Genomic DNA, 24,639 nt, shown 5'->3' with positions numbered 1-24,639 from the left:
CTATTGCATTAAATTAATAATAAAAGACTAAAGACTAAGAAGAAAGAGAAAATAATAAGAGACGAGGCGAAAATATTACTATTTTCGCCTCGTCTCTTATTATTTTCTCTTCCTTATTATATATTCCTTTCTCTTATTATTATAATAAACTAGATGTTGCCCGGGGCTTCGCTCCCGTGGTAATTTTGAGATAAAATGCCTATAGCAATCTTGGATAATGTACCTTTCTAATGGTGAAAGAATTATTGAAATCGGTTCGGTAGTTTCGAAGATTACCCGCCTCAAACACACAAACGCTTACCTCTTTATAATAATAGTATAGATTTGGCTCAATAATATGTATAACACAACAAAATTTCTCAAGTTTTTTGTTGTGTCGTTTATTTTAAATGATATCAACTATAAAATATTTAAAATAATGTCGAATATTTATCAATAAAACATGATAAATATGTTATAAATAGTTCATAACAATTACGCAGAGACAAGGACAGAATGTAACAGTGTCTCTGTCTGTGTTTTTGTTATGAGACCCTTGCTATGCCCGCGGTAGGGTCGGCAAAAAAGATTTCAAAGAAATCATTGTTTGGAAGAGAGATTCTTCAAACTTGTTCAAAAAAGGGTCGAGATTCGTTATTTTATTGTCGTTGCGTTGCGTGAAATAGGTATATTATATATTTATTGATTTCTTCTAATCAAATGTACCATTTTTTTGTGTTATTAAGTTTCATTATAGTTTAATTGTTATTTACAAAAGAGCTTTAACTCTATTGCAGCGTGATCCTCGATAGTCACATACATAAAAAATACCCTTCAAGTCTTTACATAGAGCCGTTTAATATCAATTACCTGTAAATTCTCAACAAAAATAAAAAACACAACTACAGAAATCTGTACAAGATTTGCTTGTTGTATAGGAATGATGGATCACATTGTTTTTTTTTGTTTTGGAGTTAATTGGCTAACTAAACAGATATGAGCCATGCCCCATTGCTCCGTTGCGCTCCGTCACATTGACGTTCGTCGACGGATCAACACTGTATAAAGTTTCGAAAAACGTCAACACACGTCAGCGTCAAACCTATATAAAACAACAGAGCCGCAACGTGCTGCGTCGTCGCAATGGAGCACGACTGAGCAATGGGACAGGGCTCTTACTTAGCAAAAAATAGCAACTTAGAACATTTTACAAATCTTTATCAAAAGCATACCAAAATAGTGAGCGTCTCAGAGCTAAAATCAAAAGGTAAATACAGTGGGAATATCTACACTTCTCCGAGATAAAAAATACCTACGATTTGTCGAATAAGAATGTTCTCGAGTGCGTCTAAGTTTTTTTGATAGCCACGATTCGCACTTTTAGGGTTCCTTCTCTGAATGAAAAAATTGATCCCCCTTAGAGAATTACCTGTGCCCATCCATCTATATAATTATTTTTAGGAGTGACAGAATAAGTTGGAATTTTATATGTGGATCCAAAGATATAGTTATTTTATACTGGTTTTGTCCGCGGTTCCGCCCGCGTTTTTCCCCACGGTACTATCGTCATAACATTATAAATTTTTACGCGCATAACATTTTCTGTATAACCCAATGGATGACATATAATATATATAACAAAAAAAACATATATATTTTTACCTTTTGAACTTTAAAAATTGTATTTTGTGCAATAATATAAAAATAAAAAAATAAAAAGTGTGCAGAATTTTTTTTTCTACATATTAAGTTAAATACTCAAATTTTTTATTTCTTATCAAAATCAATACGTGCATAATTTTACAACGAAGTTAACAATGATGTAGTGTAATCGATACTACGCTCTATTTATGGATTTCTTTACTGATATTGTAATCCATTTAATAGATTTATTTCTGCTCTTGCTTTCATTCTAGGAGATTTTTGACCAATCGATGATATACCCACAATTTACTGGCTTAAAAAACGTAATATAAAAAAAATATGTTAAAACACTCCATCAATTAGAACGACTAATACCGATTCGGTAATTTGTGTAAGTATTTATCGATTGACGATAACGCTGAATCGATTATCGTGCGCTGAATACAAAAAGGTCGTTAATGTTTATTACCAAGCCAGATAAACATCAAATTGTTTTCAAGGAAAGACATTTTGTTACGCAATATTCTCTTATCTACTAACTAAAATTATAGATAGCTTTTGGCTTATTCGCAATGAGACCACAGGGTTATATGAGACCACACATATGGTCAAATGTTTATATTAAAAAAAAAGAGTTGCAGAGGCAAACCAAATATTAGAGAGAAATGTTTTACTGGAATTATTCGAACTTTCAACAACAAGAAAGAAAACATTTATTTGCCAAAAACATGAGTACAAATAGACAAATTGATGTCAAAATGAATTAGACCTACACGTTTTACCGAATATAGGTATGCAAATATAAATAAATAAAGAGGAGCATGCTATCCACTACAAATCCAAAACAAAAAAAGAATTATAATGTATACTAACCCTAAATTCTATCTGAGTCTAACATTAAAGAAATCATTTAAAGTATAATAACATTTATCAGTTAATAAAGATACATAAAAATATTTTCATTTATCGGGTTGTCCTCATTGAGACAAAACTGCGTTCGATGCGACGGTCGCGCGAATTTCAAACGTACTGATGTAGATATATTGTGCCGACTACACAATATTATCGCGATACAGTTCACCGAACTTGGCAGATTCGTCGTAGGTACATTGCTGGTTTTTAATTGGGGGTAAAATAAAGCTCTCAAACAAACTATGCAATGTTCATGCTTTCGGGTCGCGGCATCTGATTAGTCGATAGAGTGTAACCCGCCAGCATTACAAATTATACAGAACACAGTAATATATATCCAATAATACCCATCTATTTGATAATTTCGTGTCGACAAGCGTCGATCCTCGCGCTCTATACAAAAAAAAGCGTCTTGTCTTAATTAATGAGGACACACACTCACTGCCATAGATGCTGAATTTTTTTACTATATAATATATTTAAATTTGTACTATCTAATATATTTAAAGAGAAGTAGAACTGCTCGTCGGATCCGATAAATATATCTACATTTGATAGCATTCACGAAGAAAGCTATCGTATCGTATGTACAACATTTAAAAATTTTATACCCTTATGAGCTAATCAACCGGAGCATTATGTAGTTTAGTAAAAGAACCCCAAAAGTGTATCCAAAAACAAACTTAAAATTGCGTGTTTAAATATTTAAGGCTAATACATTTTAGGACGAAAAACTTGACGGAGTAAAAAGTTTCGTCATGGGCTCGCTCATAGAAATATAATTTATAACCTGACACACAATATTTTGCTATTTTTGAGTTTATAACCACTTTTAGGCCTCCCTGAAAAGACAACGTTTTTGTCGACCTCCAAATATTTACAATTCATAATTCCAATACCCAAATAAACAAAAAAGAGATTACGCTATTAATTTTCTCTCTTTATACCTTCGCAAGAGAGATTTATATATCATCGACAAAAATCTATACTATTATAAAGAGAGTTTGTATGTTTGAGGCGGGTAATCTTCGCAAGTACCTAACCGATTTCAAAAATTCTTTCACCATTAGAAAGGTACATTTACCAAGATTGTTATAGGCTATATTTTATCTCAAAAACTCCACGGGAGCGAAGACCCGGGCAACATCTAGTTTTTTATATGGCGATGATATTTACTGGAAAAGATCTGAATGAAACTATTTCGAATACTTTTTTCCTAAGTTATCGAGCGTGTTATTGCTTATTGTTAACACTAGTGTCAGATTGTATTCAAGTTGATAGTTGATACATAACTACACACTAGCACCAATATCACATTTTTACCAATTTCTTTTGTTCTACACTAGATAAAGGAATTTATTGTAAATTATTATAGGTTTCCATTACACAATGTAGCCACACTACTCACAATACTAGTCTACTATGAAGCCACCGTTTTCGGTTTAATAGACTGTAATTACAATATAAAAATAAAACAATTATTTCCATGAAAAATCGTTGCAGTCTCGTGTTATAAAGTTATCACAGAAGACGTATTACATTAATAAATCAAATAGTGCATCCATCATACAGTATTCCTTTAATTCCAAGCTCCAAGTATATTTTTAGTCTTTCAATTTTCACCGCAAAAATATGAAGTCTTGGAAATGTTGGCAGCAAGCCAGACCCATGCAGAGTAACCATGGCTTAAGTATTAAATGGGATTAAATTATGAAACGGCTGAAACCAATAAGCACTAGTTTTGTGTATTTTTATTACATTAAAACATATGATAGATGTATTTGATTGTTGATTTAGGATCTTACGTTCGTGAATTTATAGAATTGACATCTTTCTAAATCTATAAAGACAAGACTATTGAAAAAATATTACTTATCAAAATTTTTTTCTTGATCTAGTGTATACAATATATATAATATATAATATATGTATAACAATAAATAAATAGATGTGTATAAACTAGATCAAGACATAATATTACATTAATATATAGGAATATATTTTTTTTTGAGAACAGTCTTCAGGACAAAACAAAGAATGGCCACAAGAGTTGCGTGGCCAAACATGCTATTTAGCCGTGACTTGTGCGTGATACCCGGGGAATATGAAAAAAAAAAACCAGTTGCTGATTAAACGACCACTTTCACGGAATATATTCATGTAAACCACACATTATTACTATGATTTATCATGCGTTTAATTAAAGTAAATCGATAGCCCATTGACGACTACAAAAATGTTGCAACCACAGTTTTTAGGTTACTGTGTGGTTAATATTCCAAATCGAATACTCATTACTGATTCGATGAAAATAAATAAAATGGTATTTATATAGAATGCGAAAAGGCATTTTTTTTTTAAATTTAAAATCAAGCACTATAATTCTGATTGCTTGTAGGATTCGTCGTTTCCTCATATAAATATAATCATTTCAAAATGGCACTGATTTGCGCCATTTTGTTAAACGGCAGATTATTTAAAATGGCTGAAACATCGAATTCAACTTCCTTAAGCATTGTATTGTATATTTCGTGAAACTTATGGCTCTCGCTGTAATTGGATTGGCATAATAGACGTACTGTTTTGTTTGTATGTCTCGGCGAATTGATCTCTAAACATCTCGTTTCCAAAACATGCTGATATAAGGGATTCAGATCCGCACCATAGGATTAAATTTATCGGGTCTGATGCCTTTGTTACATAGTTGATGTGTTGTCATATTAAAGATATTTGATCTCTTGCGAGTCGACATGGCAGTCAAGTTTAATATAATAATATTCATTTCGAAGTTGTTAATAAATTTGTGGTTATCACCGCCGTATAGAGACCTAAGCAGAGTAAGTTGATATGAAGTTGACTGTCCATAGGTATTATTAAAGTACAGTTAACTTTCGTAAAAAGAATTAAATGGATTAGCCTTAGATAAATTGAAGAAAGTTAGACATTATGTCCTCCTACATACACTGCAATTCAGTCACGTTTTACGGAATTATATTTGTGACGCGTGCCAAGGCATGATATTATTACAATTGATGAAATTGGGATCTAAGTTTGTTTTGCAGTTGAAACAGATTTGCAGTTCAAAAAGATTTGAACTTTTGTAACTTCACAATAAGAACTAAAATGAAAAAATGTTTAAATGTTTATGTAAACTAAATGAAGTGACAATATCATTGAACTTAATCAGATGGATTTTCCAACAGATTTCTCGATTCTAAAAATTCGAGTCGATCGTATACTCTGTTTCTCACTAACACTACATACAAGAAAAACGAAGTTATTTTCAAAAATAAATGAAAATAATCCGTCTTTGTAGCAAAGGATTAGAGGCGTGTTTCATTAAGCCAAGTTCGAGAGGTGCGGGCGTGCGTGATAAATGATTTCGCTTCTGTACAAAATAACGACAGAGCAGAGACTGGCAACACCTAATTCATCTCATCCACGCGTGTGCTGATGCCATCACGGCTGTGACGCTTCGAAGCCCAGCCTACAACACCTAATTTATCAAACTATAATTGAAAAATTCGATTATAATAATACATATAAATAAAAGTCATTTCAATTATAGCTCTATTTTCTTTTCAAAAAGACAGATCACACACAGTGACGCACCTAGCTAGAGGCATTGCTAAATTAAATGGCAGTCGAACCTTTGAACCAAATTGAAAGCAAATTTTCAGCTCTCCGGTCAAAAGTCTAAAGCCAAACACAACATTTTCTAAATCCTCTATATTTTCGGCCGTAGTCTACGCGTCGACTTTGTCCCATTAATTACTCTGCGGACACAAAGGTGTCAAAGGTCGAACGACTTTTTTGGTCACCGATAACTTTTCAATCAATAGTTAGTGCGAGCTATTTGCTCTGTGGTGTTTCAAAGAATCTGATACTAAAATAACCGCCAATATGTTATTATTTTTCATTCTATATTGTTTATATTTTATTATTCCTATTTCTTTTGAAAGCAAAAACAAAACTGTCCAGAAATCACATTGATTAAAATAAGTAAAATATTTTTTTTTTATGAAAAATCTAGAATTGAAAAAATGCCGGTACGGTGTGTACGTGACTTCGTTTTTTTTTTAATTTGGCCCAAAATTCCATTAATCGCGACCTTTTCTAGGGAAACTGATAAAAATCTTGGCAGTAGGTATACGCGTAGTTTCCTTTACCCCATTCTTATAAATGATTGGATTGAGCAAAATGACGTCAAGTAGAATTTAGAGCCGTGCTTTGTGAGCAAACCTTTCTTAAATTTTATATCGAGTATTCATATATTATTAACTTGTGGGAGCGAGAAATAAAATTACTGAAATATAGTAATAATCGATATTTATTTTATTAATATAACAAACAAAATATGTAAAGAATAGTAGGTATTTGCCTATTTCACACAAAAACTTATGTAAATCACATTAATTTCTGTTTTTTTTTTTAAATTTACAATTGTAACTTTTATAATTCAAAGGAGAGCCCGAAAAACAGAACACAAATTTTGTTGTTTTTTCTATCAATTTTTTATAATTATTAAATACCAACACATTACATAACGTAGGTGCGAGCATAAGTATAAATCCAGTAGGCGGAGAAGTGTAATAACACAGACTAAATATACGTCTGTTATTAATAATAAAAACAGGAGTTATTTCCGTCACATTCGCGTTGTTCTAAAACGGAATCGAGTATTGTTAATTAAAATCTGAAATGACTTGATGAATTAATTCCTACACGTGGGTAATTATTAATTTTCCTTATGATGCTATGATTATAAAATAATTAAATATTTAAACTTGGCGTAATGTTTCCCGTACGTTTTCGTCGAGATTCCCTCGGGTTGTAAATGAAATTCGCTGCGTGGTGTAAATATTGTAATGTGATTTTTTGTTCCTGTCTATGGTACCTACATGTAGCTACCCTTATTATTGCTACGTGTTGGTAGGTGTTCGTGTTTATCCTTTCAGTGGGCATATTAACAAGGATACTTATTTTGAACATTTTTCTTGTTAAATTGTGTTCAACAGTAGCGACGAAGTTCTCTCTCCCATTTCTCTCTTTGTCTCTCTCTTTCTCTCTCATTGACTATCTACATTGTAACGCCTTGAAGTCCGAGTTTTGCTAAATCACTTTAAAATGTTTAATGATACCACTAAGGATCTCCGACCGGCCGCCCGTCTGATGTCTACCCTCTTCACGAACCATATACATAGTGTTTTCCTATCTAGTCTTTGCTGTTGGTATCTTTTGAGGGTTCTCCGTTTACATATTTATAGGTAGGTATTTTATTTATTTATTTTATTTTATTTTCTTAAATTCTGCCAAATAGTGCTATTGTTTCTATATCTCTACAAATAGCATCTTATTGCGCGCGTGTACGCGTAACTAGGGTTAAACACATTAAATAAATGTTTATGTAGGGTCGTCAAGTTTATTTAATCACACAGCTGTTTGTTCCCTAGACCATAGAAAGTGATACTTAACTATTCTAACTCCAAGGGTGAGTTGCACCAGTCAGCTTTGACGATGACTTTAACCTACGCGCCGCTGGCGTTTAGTCAATATGGCGTACTTTGCGTTTTTCTGCACAGGTTATGTAATGTTACCGTCAAAGTTGGCTGGTGTAAACCAATTAATTCTTTAAACTATTCTAGAACTCTAATTATTCTCTTTTTCATGAAACGACTGCAGTCTAAAAAGGTTTTAAGTTCTGCACAAACTCAAAATAGTCGCAACATTCAAACTTTTATAGTATAACAGTTCGGTCTATGAAGAGCTCGAAGGAAAAAAATCTATTTCGCGAGAATCGGCCTGTGATATTCCGTGGTCTCACAACTAGTATAAATCCGCAGGAACTCTCGATCCATTTTTTTGTAGATCAAGACATAATGATTGTACAAGTTAATGGATATTTTTACCGCGTTTCCTTTCGGTCATTATTACACGATGTTGTTATCTTAAAGTCTGCAGGATCAAGCAAAAAGTTTCTTTTTTGTTACTTTCCTACGTTGCGTTACCACTATGTTACATAGTGTAAGTTTGTACAAACATACATAATAAGGGATTGATTTTGAAGTATTATGCTCGAGTGGAAATTTAAAGTATTATAGTTTTCTATAATTGGTTGATTTGGTTACTGTAGACTAAAAGGAATTTAGTGTCCACCGTTTACGATTTAGTCAATGAGATTACATTATAAAAAATATATAATAATAAAATTATTTATATAGTAAATTATTTACTTATGTTATATTGGATCCATTTTGAAAGCAAAATTTTGATCTTTATTAATTTTTTTTATTAAATTTGTTAAGTTGTTTGCGTCAATAATTTCATACATCTAGGTATCCAAAAATGGCGATGCATTGAAATAAACTTATATGCATTGAAAAAACTTTTATGACCCAAGGTCGACTGTTAGATAATGATGATCATTTTATCATTTAAGTCCGCCTATTGTACTTATACAAATTGTATTTCTATGCAATAAAGTTTAAATAAATAAAAAATAAAATTTATAATTTATATATTAAATCGATTATAAGTAAACTAGCGGCTCGCCCCGGCGTCGCTCGGGTAAAATCAAATTAAAAAGTAGCCTATGTCTCTTCTGAAGGTTTCGCCAATGTCTTTTTCAAATTTCATCAAAATCGGCCTAGTAGTTTTTGAGTTTATCGAATACAAACAAAAATACAAATCTTTCCCCTTGTAATATTAGTATTGAAGTATAGATGTGTACGCACAAAGTTATGATAAGAAGCATCAAAGTAAAATCGCCGAAATGATTGAAGTCCAAGCTTGGACTCGACGATAATTTCTGAGTCATTCCTTCAACTGATTAAGCACATCCTGTGGCCCACATGTCGATACATTCTACAATTGTGCTGAAAGTTAGTTGTAATTGTTGAGTTATTTATCATCGTCCGTTTAAATTTAGTCTGGGTGGTTCATGGGGGGGTCCCCATCACTCTGGAGTGATGGAGTGATGGAATCACAGATATAAGAACTTTAGTTGTGTTTATCGAATTGGGTTAGCCTGTAAAGATAGATGCAAGTTGTGAATAAATAAATTACTATTTACTAGTTCAAATCTGTGTCTGGAACACATTTTTTAGACGTTTTCGTATACTCTATGGTGCATGTGAACAGCTACACATTTGACCGGATTTTATGATCAGTTTAACCTCTATTACCAGTGCATCAATAAAAATTAACGAACGTCTTATCTCGTCTAATTAACTTAAGAAGTTCGTACTCACACGCGACATCAATACTATATCAAATGTGTATCGGGGTCCTTTTCTATAAAGACTGTATAGAACAGACATAAACATTAAAAGTTAAGCGTTAAAATCGCCAAAGCGCGATGCATTAATTCGTTTTTTAAGTTGATATGATTAGATATTTTTAATTCGTATTGTATTTTATTAATTTATTATATTTATGTTAATGATAACGACAATTTATTAAGTACCTAGTGACAATTTTGAATTTAAAAAAAATATATAATTAAAATTTTATGGATATATTTTTATTAAAAATGTCTAATTATTTGCTTACATTATAACTACTTATGATTTTTAACTGTATTTCAATATTTTTTTTCTGAGAACAATAAATGAAATGAAATTTTTATATGATCGTATATTAAGTTTAGTATACATTTTCAAATTAATTTCTGTGGCGTATGTCTCATATGTACAGCGTCGTGCAGCGTTCTGTCGCTCACCTAAGATCAGTTAGTGTGCAGTGCAAACAGAGCTTGTCTTGATCTAAGTATCCCCCTGTGGACTGACTGACGGTCTGTGTGCCCATACCGTCACACGATATTTGCAGTCACGCGAGACTTGGAACACGACACGTCTGCATTTGCTTTTATATTTTTTTTAAAAGAAGCATATATATTATTCTGAATTATATTACGCAAGGTGCACTGTAGTTTGAAATTATTTATAATGAAATTAATTTATACCATATTTATATTTGTTGTAAGTTTATTATACTGTGTTAGTTTTTTGCGTCGCACTTTGTCGTTTTCTCCTAATGTTTTTGCCAATTGTTTATAATATATTTTTACTTGGAACAATAAAGTTTAACAAATAAATAAATATGCTCAAATAGAAGTCATCTGAGGAACCACGCGGCTTTCAGCAGTTTCATATCGGAGGTTATATTTACGCATCCATTCTTGAAAATTTCAACTGCGCGTTCCAGCCACGTCAGATCGACCATAGTAGCCAAGTAGCCATATGTTTTTGCAAAAATTTGTTGTGACTGCTGAGGTTTTTATTATTTAATTTTGACGATATATTGTCGTTGTGGTTGTTTATTTCGAAATATTTATAAATTGTGGAGCGGAAAATGTCAACGGCATAATATAATTAGCCTTTTTCTACGATGTAGTAAACAACGGCAGTAGTATATCTATGCTATATAGCTAAAGAGCAGTTTCCATGTAATATATGTAATACACAAGTAAACAAATATACATTTGTTTATTCCAATTTTATTTACCAAAATGGTACAAAGGCTCAGTCAATCTCCAGAAAAAACTGAAAGATAAATTAGTAGTAATTAGTGCAGGGCCAAGTTTAATGACTAAGTATGAGGCCTATCCTGATTAATTTAAGTATCATTTTTAAAGTCCCTACGTCTGGGGCATAAACTATCATTATGAATAGATTATTTTATTGTTGACATAATAAAATCCAAAATCGTGACTGTGTTTATTCTGAATAGTACCTTGTTGCATTTAACACGTGACATAAAAATCATACCCGTTGAGCAGTTCCCTCGTTGGGAGCCGATCCAGGCTGCACCATCGGGTCATGCTTTTAATAATAATGCATTGTCATGGAAGCTGATGCAACGTGGACAATTTTAACTCTGTAAAACAAGGTAAAATTCAACTTGCATGACAGGTGAAACTAAAAGCTTGTCAAAAGATATTTCCTCTCAAGTTTGGACTTAACGTTCAGCTATAATTCACGGAGTGCGAACAAGAAAGTACAGTCGTGGTAATTAAAGTTGAGACCCTCGTTCAGCCGACTGTACGTGAAGGGTGCTACGCCCCGGCGAATTTAAACGTCAGGGTTGATAGGTAATAATATGTTGCATTTTAACAGTCTTGCCAGGGTTATCAACATTGTTAATCAAATGACCAAACCAGATATTTAATTGCATTACTTAATGCAATTAAATATCTGGTTAGAGATCAAGAGACGTACTGTTATGGAGACATAGAACTGTACAATATTCTGCGTTCAGACCAGTGAATGCTGAATGATGTAGCTGAAGATATTGTAAAATTAACGCGGACGAAGCCGCGGGAAAAAGCTACTTTAACAATAAATTTTCTATTTAAGTTTCGAGAGTGGGTTGCACCATTCAACTTTAAACCTGAGCAGAAAAACTCAAAGTATGCCATTTTGTTTAAACATCGGTGGCGCGAAACTGAAATTCAACGTCAAAGTGCAACTCACACTTAATATTCCTCTCAAGACATCCCTCTTATCTAACTTCGCCAATCCTAAACAACAGTGTTAGTTTATCTCACCTATCTTCTGACGTCCTTGTGTCCCCTAAAGGCCCATACGTCACATTAGTTATGGGCCGCTAGCCCCGGCTCCATGAACCCAGTTATCTGTTACTCCTGGGGCTCCCCGCACACTAGGGTACTAAAAAGTGAGCACTTATATTTTTTTATCACGAAAATTTATCTAGCAAAGTGCCATTTGCGCTATTTGTAGTTGTGATTTTTCTTTCATAAGCAGCGGTGGCCTCACATTTGTGGATTTTTTTAGGACAAATTATATCAATTTTTGTCCTATAATTTGCACATTCAATCATAATCCTCAAATTCATTTCGAATTCGTGGTTATTACGTCTCATAGAAATCACTTGACCTTTGGTAGGTTAAGTTGTAACGTAGACTTCGTCTTTGAATATAATAAGAATAAATAAAACGCTCTTACAAAGCTAGACGAGAGACAGTAATTACATTATTGTTTTCTTTCTATCTAGACATTTCTAATCTTCGGGGACCTCTACCAGATAGTTTTTTATAAGCTGAAAATAATATTGTTACAAAAGTTATGCAAAATATCAAACTTGAAAAAAAACGATAATACATTTTTGTTGTATATTTAATTATAAAACAATATTCACGTCAATGAAATTACTTTTGGTGTAGGTACTATATATTTACTTCATACAATTATAATGACAAAACATAAAGGACAATTATAACTCTTTAAATACAGTACGAATGCATTAGCAAACTATATTATCAAGTTGGTGACTGCGCACGCGCGCACTTTTTGAACAAAGAGACGTGTGATACATAATGTAATGTTTGTACTCTTTTAATAATTGAAAATATTGTTTGAGATAATAAATTTCTTAATAAGTATGATTAATTTCTTAGTGTAGGTAACTGTTACATGTGTCTTGTTTATGACCTCACTTATGTATTAGTTTTGGGACAAAATAAGTTTTGTTTTTTTAAATATATTAATGAATCCATTATCCAAAGGTTGACTGGAAGAGATTGCTTAGCAAGCCTGCCATTGCTCTATCTGTATACATTATTGTATATTATTTTGTACTGTCGTTATCTTTATGGGCAATAAAGACATTTTTGTATTGTATTGTAATATAAGTTTGTACCTTAAGTGGGTTGACTGTAAAATCATAGCCAAATTGCCAAATATAATGGCATTTTTTTTAAGTTAACCCTGAGCTTTGGGGCGTCACTGATCTGAATGCAACGCGATGAGAGATATTAAGTAAGTTAAATTTTTCGGAATGTATTTTTAATGATTTGCTTTCTGTTTGTCACCAGTAGAGGCGGCTACGAGAGCCGTCGGGAACGATTCAGCCAAGGGTAACCAAACAGACACAAACCTGCCGCCACACGACGAACCCAACATGATAGTAGGTGAGTACTGACTTTATCCTCACTATATGTCTGTCTATTGGTTGACATCTTCTTCTTTGCAAGGTACAGGTTTCCTCACGGTCGAAGGTTAGGCTTAGGTATGTTGGTCCCATGTAATTAAAAATTGGCAGTAATTAGTAACAAAATTACTTAACGTCTGACTCACAAGCTTTGAACATGCTTCACTGTTAGTCATCTAAGTACATCTACTATGGACATGCGAAACAGGGTTATCACGTGTCCTCGTTTGATACATGCCATTTTTGTTGCATGTCGCAGAACTTGTTTATATAAGAATCATGTTTCTTTTAACAAACGCTAAACATAGATATAGGTATCCTATTCTGTGTGGTAGTTACTTACTGTGTGGTAGTACTTATTCTTTGTGGTAGCTGCTTACAATGTGAATTAAAGGCTGTTGGAAGGCTAAATAAAGAAATAATTGTGCACATGTAAAATTCAAATTTATATTCCTCGTATTGGTTCACTAGCAGCCCGTCCCGGCTTCGGTCTGGTAATAAATATACACATAAACCTTCTTCGGGATTTACACTGTCTATTAAAAAAGCCGTATCAAAATCCGTTGCGTGGTTTTAAAGATCTAAGCATACATAGGAGACAGCGGGAAGCGACTTTGTTACTATGTAGGTAGGTGATCAGGAAGCAACTACACGTTCGTCTCATATAGTTCCGTCACGCATTGTTCGCGTGGTCCGACTTCCATTGTTTTACCAATCGGCCTAGTAGTCAGGCTGAGATAAGTAGTAGTGTACAAAATATTATTTTTAGTGCGTAGTTGCACAGGATTGGTTCAAATGTCACATTCATAGATCAACAAAAAGAAAAGAAATAACCGGGTCACAGTCAATCAATCAATTATTAATTTAATTGTATAGACATCGTAGTACATGGTAAAATAGTGCTCTATGTGCGCCATACGGCATACAAAGTTTAACAGATTTAAAAAGACAAATAATCACACAGTGATCGATATATTAATTTTAGTTCATCTCTCAATTCTCTTTATTTAATCTCTTCAGTAATTTGAGAAAAAGAACCAAGTAATTTAAAATATTCAATATGTTCTCATATCACAATTACAACAATTTCATATTTATTTAGTGTAAGAAAATTTCTATGCATAAATTATGACAAAATCATTCAGCCTATTGACACAAAATTTTCTCTCGCATATTCAATTAACAGGCTGTGTGTCAAGATGTTAACAACCTTGCAATGAGCCTGTTTCTGTTTAGATTCCAAGCTTGTAAAGGGCCGCTCTGTAATAACCAACCACTCTAACTTTCAAAGCTAAGGCATGTTTATCGAAAGAACTAGGCAAAGAGATTTTTTCTTTCTTTTTGACTTGAAATTTTTTCTTTGAACTCAAGGGAATAATTTACAAATACGCAAAAAGTCGCAGACATATAAACATGAGTATGAATCTCTGTTAATTAAGTGGACGGTGCATGGGCAGCACGCGGCTGAGAAAATGAACGGGAAATTCTGAGGCGGAGCTGAAACCATAATAAAAACTCGTGAAAGTTTTGTGCCAAATTTCGTCAAAATCGGTCCAGTAGATTTTGAGTTTAATCAATAATCCCAGTGTACGTTCAAATCTAATTATTTGGTTTTTGTTCACTGCTAGCAGTTATAGTTATATTGTTGATCAAAATCGGTTCAGCCGTTCAAATGTTGTGGCGAAATTAATATTGAAACTCGGCGAATTTTTAATTTGTCTAACAAATAAACTTGTTCTATATTGTTCTATATATATATACACAAGTTTATCCTATATATAATATCTTATATATATACGTTTACTTGTTACCAAACTTGTTGTTGTTACACAAATTACAAATTCGCCGAGTTTCATCCAAATCGGTTCACCCCTTCATGAGCTACGGTGCCACGTACACAGTCAGACAGACAGATAGACACATTTAGCGGCCAAACTTATAACACCCCTCTTTTTGCATCGGGGTTAAAGAGAGAGAGAGTGAGAGAGTTTATAGTCTTCAGAGTTTATAACGTGCGCAGGTTTTAATGGTTTTATACTGGTCATAGTGAAACGAAAATCACAAAAAAGTTTTTTCTATTCTGTAGAAGATTTGTGTCAGTCATTTTCATAAATATTTTAATAATTATTGTCAGTTTCAAGACTAGAGTCATCTTGAAACTCAAAGCATAATACAAAAAGCTGCTTATTTCATTGAGGATAAGTGAAGCTGAGGATTAATAATGAGTGATAATGAATATACTAGAGGTTGAGTAAGAAAAATAAACGTATTTTTAATTTTATGGCTGCTACACACTATCGGCGAACTTCAGAAGCGAATCAATGTATTTAGCTTAGTTTTAATGTGTTGTGTTTATCAAGGAAAAACCGGCATTGTATTTTGAATCCGTCCCGATTCGGCGAATTGTTCGCCAATAGTATATAATATCTAGCATTCGTCTTAGTTTAGTGACCGTATAATTATGTATTTTCGTCATTACTGTTTATTGGTGTGTTCAAAGATATCCACATTTGTATATTGATCAACTGCACCTGCACCTTGCGTTTAGCTTCTTCACGCGATTCGGATGATATTAACAGACCAACTAACTGGTTGTCAATTTTAATTATCTAATTCAAACATTCTCTATTCAGTTTAAGACTACATACATCGTAACGTATTCACGTTAAAAAAAATACTGAATACTAAGTCTACTGCCGACTTCCAAAGCTGAAGAAGCCTTCACCACAGCCTTTTCTCCCAACGATTGACAAATCTTCTGTCTATAAAGATTTTGCTCTTAATATTTATTTTCGTTTCTGGTTATAGTTTATTGCAGTTTTTATATACTGTCAAACAGGCAAACAGGTATGCGTCCCACCTGATGATAAAGTGGTCACCACATCCTATCAAGGCTTGAAACATCAGAGGTGACACACGCGCGTTGCCTACTTTGTGGCCAAGGATCTTTTGCCACAGTACCATGTAATCACACCGCCTCTCTCACCCTTCAAACCGGAACACAACAATACAAGCGCTGCTGTTTGGCGATAGAAATAGATGAGAGTGAGGTACCCAGAAAACCTTTATACCAAGGTCTACCTCTAGTTTAAAGTGTAAATTACCGTTATCGACAGTTCTCGTAGCGACGTGGAAGTAATAACGAAGCAAAAGTTTTCCAACTCTGTTAGTGTAAGTTTGATCCACGAAGACGACTGGAGAGTGGAACCCTCGTCGAATGCAATCAATTCTTGGAACTTTGCTATCAAATAGTGATATTTTATTACTAGGAGTAAACTGATAGTGTTCGTATTGTAGCTAATAGTTGATATATTTTATATGGCAATCACTAAAAAGGAAGTAACTGTATTAAAAAATCCACCGCTTTTTCATTCTCCTTTCGGCTTGTTTTACCTCAACGCTTTAAACACGGCAATAATCTCGGCAATCAAGTGAGTTTTTCTTAATTTTACCTTTCTTTTTTTTTTGTTTCTTTTAAATTCAACAAATAATTGTTATAAATATACACGCATTATTATTTTCAAAGATAACATATTTTTTCAATGTTTCGTACGAATCATTGAAAAACACAACGAAATAAAAAAAAAAACCGGTTTGCACTCCGGGAGTGCCGGTAGAAGTGAAAACTTGAATATTAACGTTGTGCATTTTTGACATCTTACGAATTTTCGATCACGTGTCCTGACGCAAGTTTAACATTTTTTATCCATCACAAAAAGTGCACAACGCCGCTAAAGAAGTTTTCACTCCATAAAAAGAAAATGACAATTCTTCCTACATTTTCCAAAGCTTTGTATAACCCATTTATCTGCACCGTGTCATATTAATTTTGCATTGTCATTAGATTTACATAAATCCTCCTCCAGCTAAGACCGAGAAAGTTCGCCAAAATGTGATTACAATCTGTGGGGTAGGTTACCCGTAATTTTTCACAAATTCTATTCGGAACATAAATGACACAACTGTAAAAAAGCTACTTAATGTGGGAAACTGGATTATGAACATTTTTTCTTTCCTGTCAACACACGCTAGGAGAGAATATATTTATATATAAAAAGTATTATTTGTTTTTCAAAAATGATTCTATTTAGCTTCATTACACATGAAGATTGATACATATTTCTCATCTGCTTATACTTTATGTGCGGAAATATGTCCTGCCGCACATTAGCATGCAGGCAAAACTGGATCTTCTATTTATGCAGATATGGCTGTTTCTTGACTGCAGGAAAATATTTTCCCATGCATGCAACCCTGAACTTTCAGATAATGTAAATATGGATGTTTTTTGTTCGCAGATATAGTGATCCCGTCGCTGCTTATCGCGGCACTCTTTATCGGAAACGCGTTCATCGTGCTCATCATATACAAATATAGAAAACGGTGAGTCTCTTATGGTTTCCGACAAATCTTCCAGCTTTCACATGTGTCATGTCATTCATTATGGCTGTACAGAAGTACAGTCAACAGCTCAACCATGATATAATTGCAATTTCGACGCTATCACCGCTGCATTAAAGTTATGTAGGCACTGGGTGGCTTGGATCCTTTTCGTCAAACCAGTTTATCGATTTGGTGTGAACATGAGTCTGCAGGATTTTAAATATCGAAAGTGTCGATACCAAAATATATCAAAATTTTTTGCCTTCCCATACAAATTGGCTGATCAGCCAATCCAGACTTAAATTATTAAGTGGAATTTTTTATTTAATTACATATTGCAAATATTGAGGAATTTTGCAATTCTTTTCAATGCCTGTATACGTATAGTAATAAGATGTATGACACGGCTACATCTGAAAAGCGATGTAACACGGTTACCTAACAACTAGGATGTAAATATATGAATTCCATTGCGTTACGACTACAGAAATCTGAATAAAACCGACATATAAGTAACGCAACGAATGCTTACATAGAAAGTCATTCTCACGAAAAACAACGCGGTTGCTCCCTCACAAGTAACCCTGTATATGTTTTTCAGATTTCTGTGGTTGCGACGGTAGATATAAGAATTCCCTTGCGTTACGCCGAGCTACTGTCAATGCGGTCACAGGAAGACGCTCCATTAGCTATGATTTGAACTGCACGAGGTGTATCCAGGGCGGGGCCTCTATTACAGCGTTGTTACGACTTTAAAATCTTGTAAGATGTACTTTTTGCTTTAGGAACCACATTTTTCTTATAAATCTATATGGGATGCTCATTCCTTAACAGCAGGGACATTAAAAATGACTGATAATGGTGGACTAGTAGCAACAAATGGACAAACGTATAGGCTTAGGTCTTAGTCAATTGTAACAGATTGGTTTAAAGGTATCATCAAAGTTTCCGCAAATCTAGTTTCGTCGGAGGATATATTGGAACATATATCCTCCGGGCCAGTAACGAATACATATTATTCATTCTACTTTCAATAAAATAGCTACTTTTAATGTAGAAGAAATAAAATAAAAATATCGTATTTTTTGACGCAGCAAGATTGATTTTTCTTCAAATAAAATCTATAAATTTCGATTTAAATCGTATGGGGTAAGGGTAATTACTCTTAATCAGAATTTCCCACTAAACAGGATCCATCGGGCACAGTTAGTACTTAATGAAATTGACGCTTTTGTGCGTTGAAATTCCTAATTATATGCTTTGACGCCGACAACACAGGACAGAGGAAGTGGTTCCATTAACGTTGATTTCTTAACTATCACTGAGCGATTTTAAGGTCGTGTGCCACTCATAGCGGTGTAAGGCCTTATATTACAAATGTGAAAGTATATGTGTGTCCTTCTTTCATATAAAAACAAGATGGATTAAGTCGACTTAGTTGGTGAATTACAGACAGAATTACAGATTTGCCGCGGGTTTAGTCATGGGCGACGTCTAACATATTTAATATTTTAATATATTTTTGCCACAGGGCAATTGATGATAACATTCAATTCTCCGATCGCAACCCAAACCCAAGTCCAAATCCTAGTCCCGCGCCCAAAGAAGATCCTGATGGACAGAAAGTAGCGGATTCATTCTTTGGAAGGTTGTCGGAAAGGATCCGCGTCATTGCCTCCAAAACTAAAGAAACTATCTAAACAAGCAGGTTGCAAGGTAAACAAAGCCTTATTACAGTGGGGGTTTTTTAATAGTAATAATTGTCCATGAACGAAATTTCTACGGCGCCTTCTACCTTTAATTCTAGGCTGGACACGCTGAATACAATGCCATTGGATCAGATAATGGATCAATGTAAATCATCCATAAATCATAACGTTACTGTGTGTTTTGTGACCGTGTTCAACCTTAAAAAATACTCCAATAAACAACAATAATAATTTTAGACGCATGAGTCAGCCATCGCGAAGTGTTAGTGACATACTCGATGAGAAAGGAGACAGGACCAAAATTGGATTTCATTAGCTTCATAAATCTGCGTCTGATGTTGATTCCTTTTACATTTTAATTCAATTTAAATAAATTGTACAAGGACCACTGGAGAACAAGGGAAAATTTATGTCTTTAAATTGGTTTATTTCCATTCCACGTATCCCTCATGCCTCAGGAACTTCCATTCAATATTGGCCCAGCCGTTTTGTGGTTTAAGGGTTGTCCCAGCGTTGGGCCCTGAATAAATTTAGAATATTCCTCGAGTCATACCAGAGGGTGCCATTATAAAACCACACAATAAATTGCTTTTCGGCGCTGATTTTGAAGCAAGAAATTTCGATATTTTCTCGCCATTTTATTTGCTTCGACGTTAAATATGAGATCTCTTTACAAGATCTCTCTGACGACATTTTATGACTATACATAAGGAGTTATTACGTGTCTGTGTCTAATAAGTTAACGTGTCTGAGTATTTGTATGTCTGTCCATGGTATCGTAGCAGCCATATGGCTGAATCGATTTTGATGTAGTTTTATTTTCATTTAACTGAAAATTTATTCCAGAGTTTTCTTAGCTATATTGCAAATATAGCTCTCAGCAGTTTGGAAACCGGCAGCTCTTTTCTAAGAGGATGCAAGCGACTTCGGAGTCTGAGGATTTTTACATTTCTAATTTAATTTTTAATATAAAAATGGAACTAAGACTGATCGTCTATCGGACTAATCTCACAGCTAAAAGAATTTAATCCCTGGTACAAAACCGGGTTCGAGTTAAGCCCAGTTAAATTGCTCTCAGGACGATGAGTCAATTATCTCGCAGACTCTGACAAAGCCTCGGCAACTGCATCTTCCAATGAGTTATTACTGTTTGGAGTAGTGCCTTTTAAAATACTTACGATTTGAACTACATTTATTACTGGAACTTGGTACGAACTTTTTTTATTTGATGTTGTTGACGTTTCAACGACCTTGCAGTCGCCGTGGTCACAGCCAGATTGGAGTATTTGCGGTGTGAAGTTGTGGTGGTGGATGCAGTTCGCACAGGTTTTTATAAAGTCACATTAGGGTCAATGCACACTATTTACACTCACAGTATCCGACCGGATTTGACACTGTGTACAGCAACATTAAATAAAAAAGGCTAGTGCTAAGTCCCCTATATAATACATGTAGATAATATTTGGATTGTTTCGCAATTCAAGATCTTTTATGGATTTAGTATTCTATGTAGTCTTACTGAAAAGCAGAGTACTTCCAATAGTAGAACCAAACTAAAGTTAAACACTTACGAAACACATTCCTTCTTATCGAGCGTGATATTGCTAACACTGGTGTCAAATTTTGTTCAAGTCGCCTAAAGGCATCTGACATGACTTTAAAGATTACGCACAATTATTGCGTCTAGATTTTAATGAAAAATACCGCCTTACACTCTAATTTCAAGTTACATAAAAATGCTTGAAGACTAAATAACTAAAAGCATTTTCAAGTACTTATTAGTTCTTTCAGAAAGTTAATTTTGAATAATTAAATATTTAAGGACAATCTTTGAAATTGTAACTATTAGGTCGGTAATCCTTATCCTACTAATATTATAAAGGCGAAAGTTTGTGAGGATGTATGTGGAAGTATTCTTTGTATAAACAAGTTATATACAAACTATCGATCTACAAAAAAACCAAGCTGAGCAAATCTACAAGACTTCACTATGGAAACTAGATACTTATTGATTACCTCAATGGCGCAGTGATAAAGTGCTTGCCTCTGAACCGAGAGGTTCCCGGTTCGATCCCCGGTCGGGTTATGATGGAAAATGATCTTTTTCTGATTGGCTCGGGTCTTGGATATATGTTTATCTATATATGTATTTGTTATGAAATATAGTATCGTTGAGTTAGTATCCCATAATACAAGTCTCGAACTTACTTTGGGGTTAGCTCAATCTGTGTGATTTGTCCTAATATATTTATTATTATTATATTAGACTGTAATCGTTGTCATGTTATCGGCGAAAGAAATAAAGAGCTACAACCTATAATTAACTCCAAGATTCGGCGGCGAGATTTTGCAATAATTTGATAATGTACTGACTGTCAGTAGGATTTATAATTAAGCAGTTTCGATTTAATAATATGTCCGAAAATTTGCAAAGCCGTGGTCACCCTAGAGTGCTTAAGTAATTAAATTATGGTCATTAACCAAGTTTGGGGCAGCCTAAGTTTATGTTGTTCCTAATTGGTTATATCACTGTTGCTTTGTATTATCTTTCGTTATGACGATAACTTGTGATTGTTTGTTGCAATAAGTTTATGGCTACATCGTGAGGATTTGAATCTTTAAATACCTAAAGGTACACACGAAAAGCTAAAGGTAAAGGTATCACGAGACCTCCGTTTGGAATGCTTCCAAATGGAATACTTCCTAATGGAAGTACTCCAAATTGAAGGGACATTGATTATATTTCCATTTGGAAGATCGCGCCGTCATTCACTTTGAATGACAAATCAACTTGTGTGTGAAGTGAAGAAGACAACTCTCTAGTCTCTTAATAGTGCTGAAAGTGGTTGTGTGTTTGATTTCACGTAACGACTCAGCCATGAGGAATACGACTATGAAGAGAAGAGTGTGTGTATGTGTATATTTTAATAGGCCATAGAGCAGAAACACCGTGACATTAAATAAATGCAACACGGGCCGGTGGCATCACCACTAATTGCAATTTGCTAAAATAACCTCTGAGCTTGTATGAATTCCCGCCAACTGCGGATTTTAATTAGAGCTTTAACTGAACGGCCGTAACGTTGAACATATATTCGCTCAATGTTAAAACGTATGTAGGTATATTTGAATTGTAATTTCATTGGCGAAAATGGTAGCTTTAGTAAAGTTAGGTCAATAGCATTTTGATATAAAATGTTATTTTGACCCGGGGAATGATTCGAATGTTTGTTTGGATCTCGTATCTCGTTATTATTATCGCTGACCCCAGGTTTCGTGGCGTTAAAGCCACGCAAATGTTTAGTAGAACTAAATAATTTAGTGTAAGTAGAATAAATTTTAGTAGTAATAATAACATATTTTTTCTTATTATCCACAGGAAAAACGACGATTTGGATGACGAGTTCAACACCATTCCACTGAGCGTCAACGGCAATGCCCATAGCGCGGGAAATGCGGTTTGAGGATTTTCTACAATATCTAGAATTATTGCACACCAAATCTATACTTTCACAGTTTGACTGATTGTTTTGTCCATCGATGATTATTAGAATGTGTTACTTTAGTTTTTAAGTAGGCCGCTGAATGTAGTTTAAAATACAATTAGAAAGATAGAATTGTTATTTTTTTTTTAAAATAATCTGAGTGATTCAAAATGTTGCCATGTAGTGTCTAGTGCTAGCGGATAAACGATACGAAACAATTTATTGAATGATCATGACACCAATATATTTTCATACGCGCGATAGAGATGTTGAGGTCAATGTACGTTTTTCCGCCAGCCTCAGAAACAGACTTAGAAATAGTGAATATAATTTTTGGTGTGTAATATTCCAAAGTAATCGAAAAGGGCGGGACAGTCACATCCTTCTGTCGCCAGTTTAGCCTTAGGCATTAAGTTACCTTATTTATTTGTTAATTAGTTAACCCGTAGACACGAATATAGTCCAGTGACATTCAATTTTCTTATGTGACCTTTAGGAATTAAGTAAGGACTGATATTAATATAATACTCGTTTAAATTAGACATTTTTTTCTGTCGCACATCTGTCATTGCCTTTTGTCACTGTAGTCAATTTCGTGGACGAATCAACAAGCAGCTAAGTTGAGATGAGTAGATTACTAATATGCCTGGTATATAAAATAGTTGAGCAAAAAAAAACTATGATTTCAAATCCAAATGTTTAAAATGTTATGTATTGTGTATTAATAAAATTATGCCCTCAATTAGCGTCCTATATTTGTCAAGAACTATCTAGACTTTACACAGAGAAATAAGCATGTCTAGACAAGATAACGGCAAGAATTTTCAGATTACCTAGCTGATTATTATCTGGAACTTATCTATCAGCTGATTATTGCTCGGCATATATATGAGGAACCCACTCATCTCTAAGTCTATTGTAATTGTGGCTAAAATGGCCATATCTCATTCATCCGTACTAAACATATTGAATCGATAGGAGATTGCCATTGTAGTTGTATCAATGTAGATTGGTTTTCCTTGGAATTGTTGATGTTTTGTATGTATTCGGCGAAGTCTGTATAAATTCTGTAATTAAAGCACTTTATCTCTATTCAGTTTATTATTTTCTTCCTTATCAAATAAGACGCACGTATAAAATTACCAATATTATTTTCGTCAATATACAAAATAAAAGCTACCTTTTTGCCTGTCGTGAATGTACCATAATTTCTTCTTAGGATGGAGAACTACAACTCCTTACTGTATATCAATTTAAAAAATATATATTAAGAAGAAACCAACTCACTCAAAAATTTAGTTTGCACCATCAGTATTGTATCAGGGCAGTCCTAGATTATACCAATCAAATGATCAATCTTTAACTGTTTGAGAATTAGGTTTGATTTAAAAATGCATACAGAAATCTTTATTGTGTCCAGGTCATTCCTGTGTTTGTTGAGAAAATTTTTATTTTATTTGACTGCTATTTTCTTGGCAAACAGAATCTAAGTCACTAGTCTTTCTGACTTAAATTGTTAAATAATTGGAATAAACATGCCAGCAACACTAACTCTCGTTTGAATCCAGCAATCGATG

The 24,639-nt window shown here is 33.8% G+C and overlaps 1 protein-coding gene across 4 annotated transcripts in view; it reads left to right on the top strand.

Moving 5' to 3' along the window:
• LOC128670809 (uncharacterized) overlaps positions 1-24,154 on the top strand; it is an 80,421-nt gene extending 56,267 nt beyond the window's left edge. The window contains exons 7-10 of one of the 4 annotated variants that reach the window (XM_053746805.1): positions 13,373-13,465; positions 17,784-17,868; positions 19,400-19,584; positions 22,957-24,154. In XM_053746805.1, coding sequence (XP_053602780.1) covers positions 13,373-13,465; positions 17,784-17,868; positions 19,400-19,568 — 347 coding nt within the window. In that variant the 3' untranslated portion in view covers positions 19,569-19,584; positions 22,957-24,154. Of the gene's footprint in view, positions 1-13,369; positions 13,466-17,783; positions 17,869-19,399; positions 19,585-22,956 lie in introns of all 4 variants that reach the window. The other 3 variants (XM_053746797.1, XM_053746822.1, XM_053746813.1) reach the window with 3 other exon arrangements.
• Positions 24,155-24,639: the final 485 nt, after the last annotated feature.

The sequence above is a fragment of the Plodia interpunctella genome, chromosome 1 (assembly GCF_027563975.2).
Source record: "Plodia interpunctella isolate USDA-ARS_2022_Savannah chromosome 1, ilPloInte3.2, whole genome shotgun sequence".
Classification (NCBI taxonomy): Eukaryota; Metazoa; Arthropoda; class Insecta; order Lepidoptera; family Pyralidae; genus Plodia; species Plodia interpunctella.
Note: the sequence above shows the minus strand (reverse complement) of the source record. Positions and strands in the feature narration are given on the sequence as shown.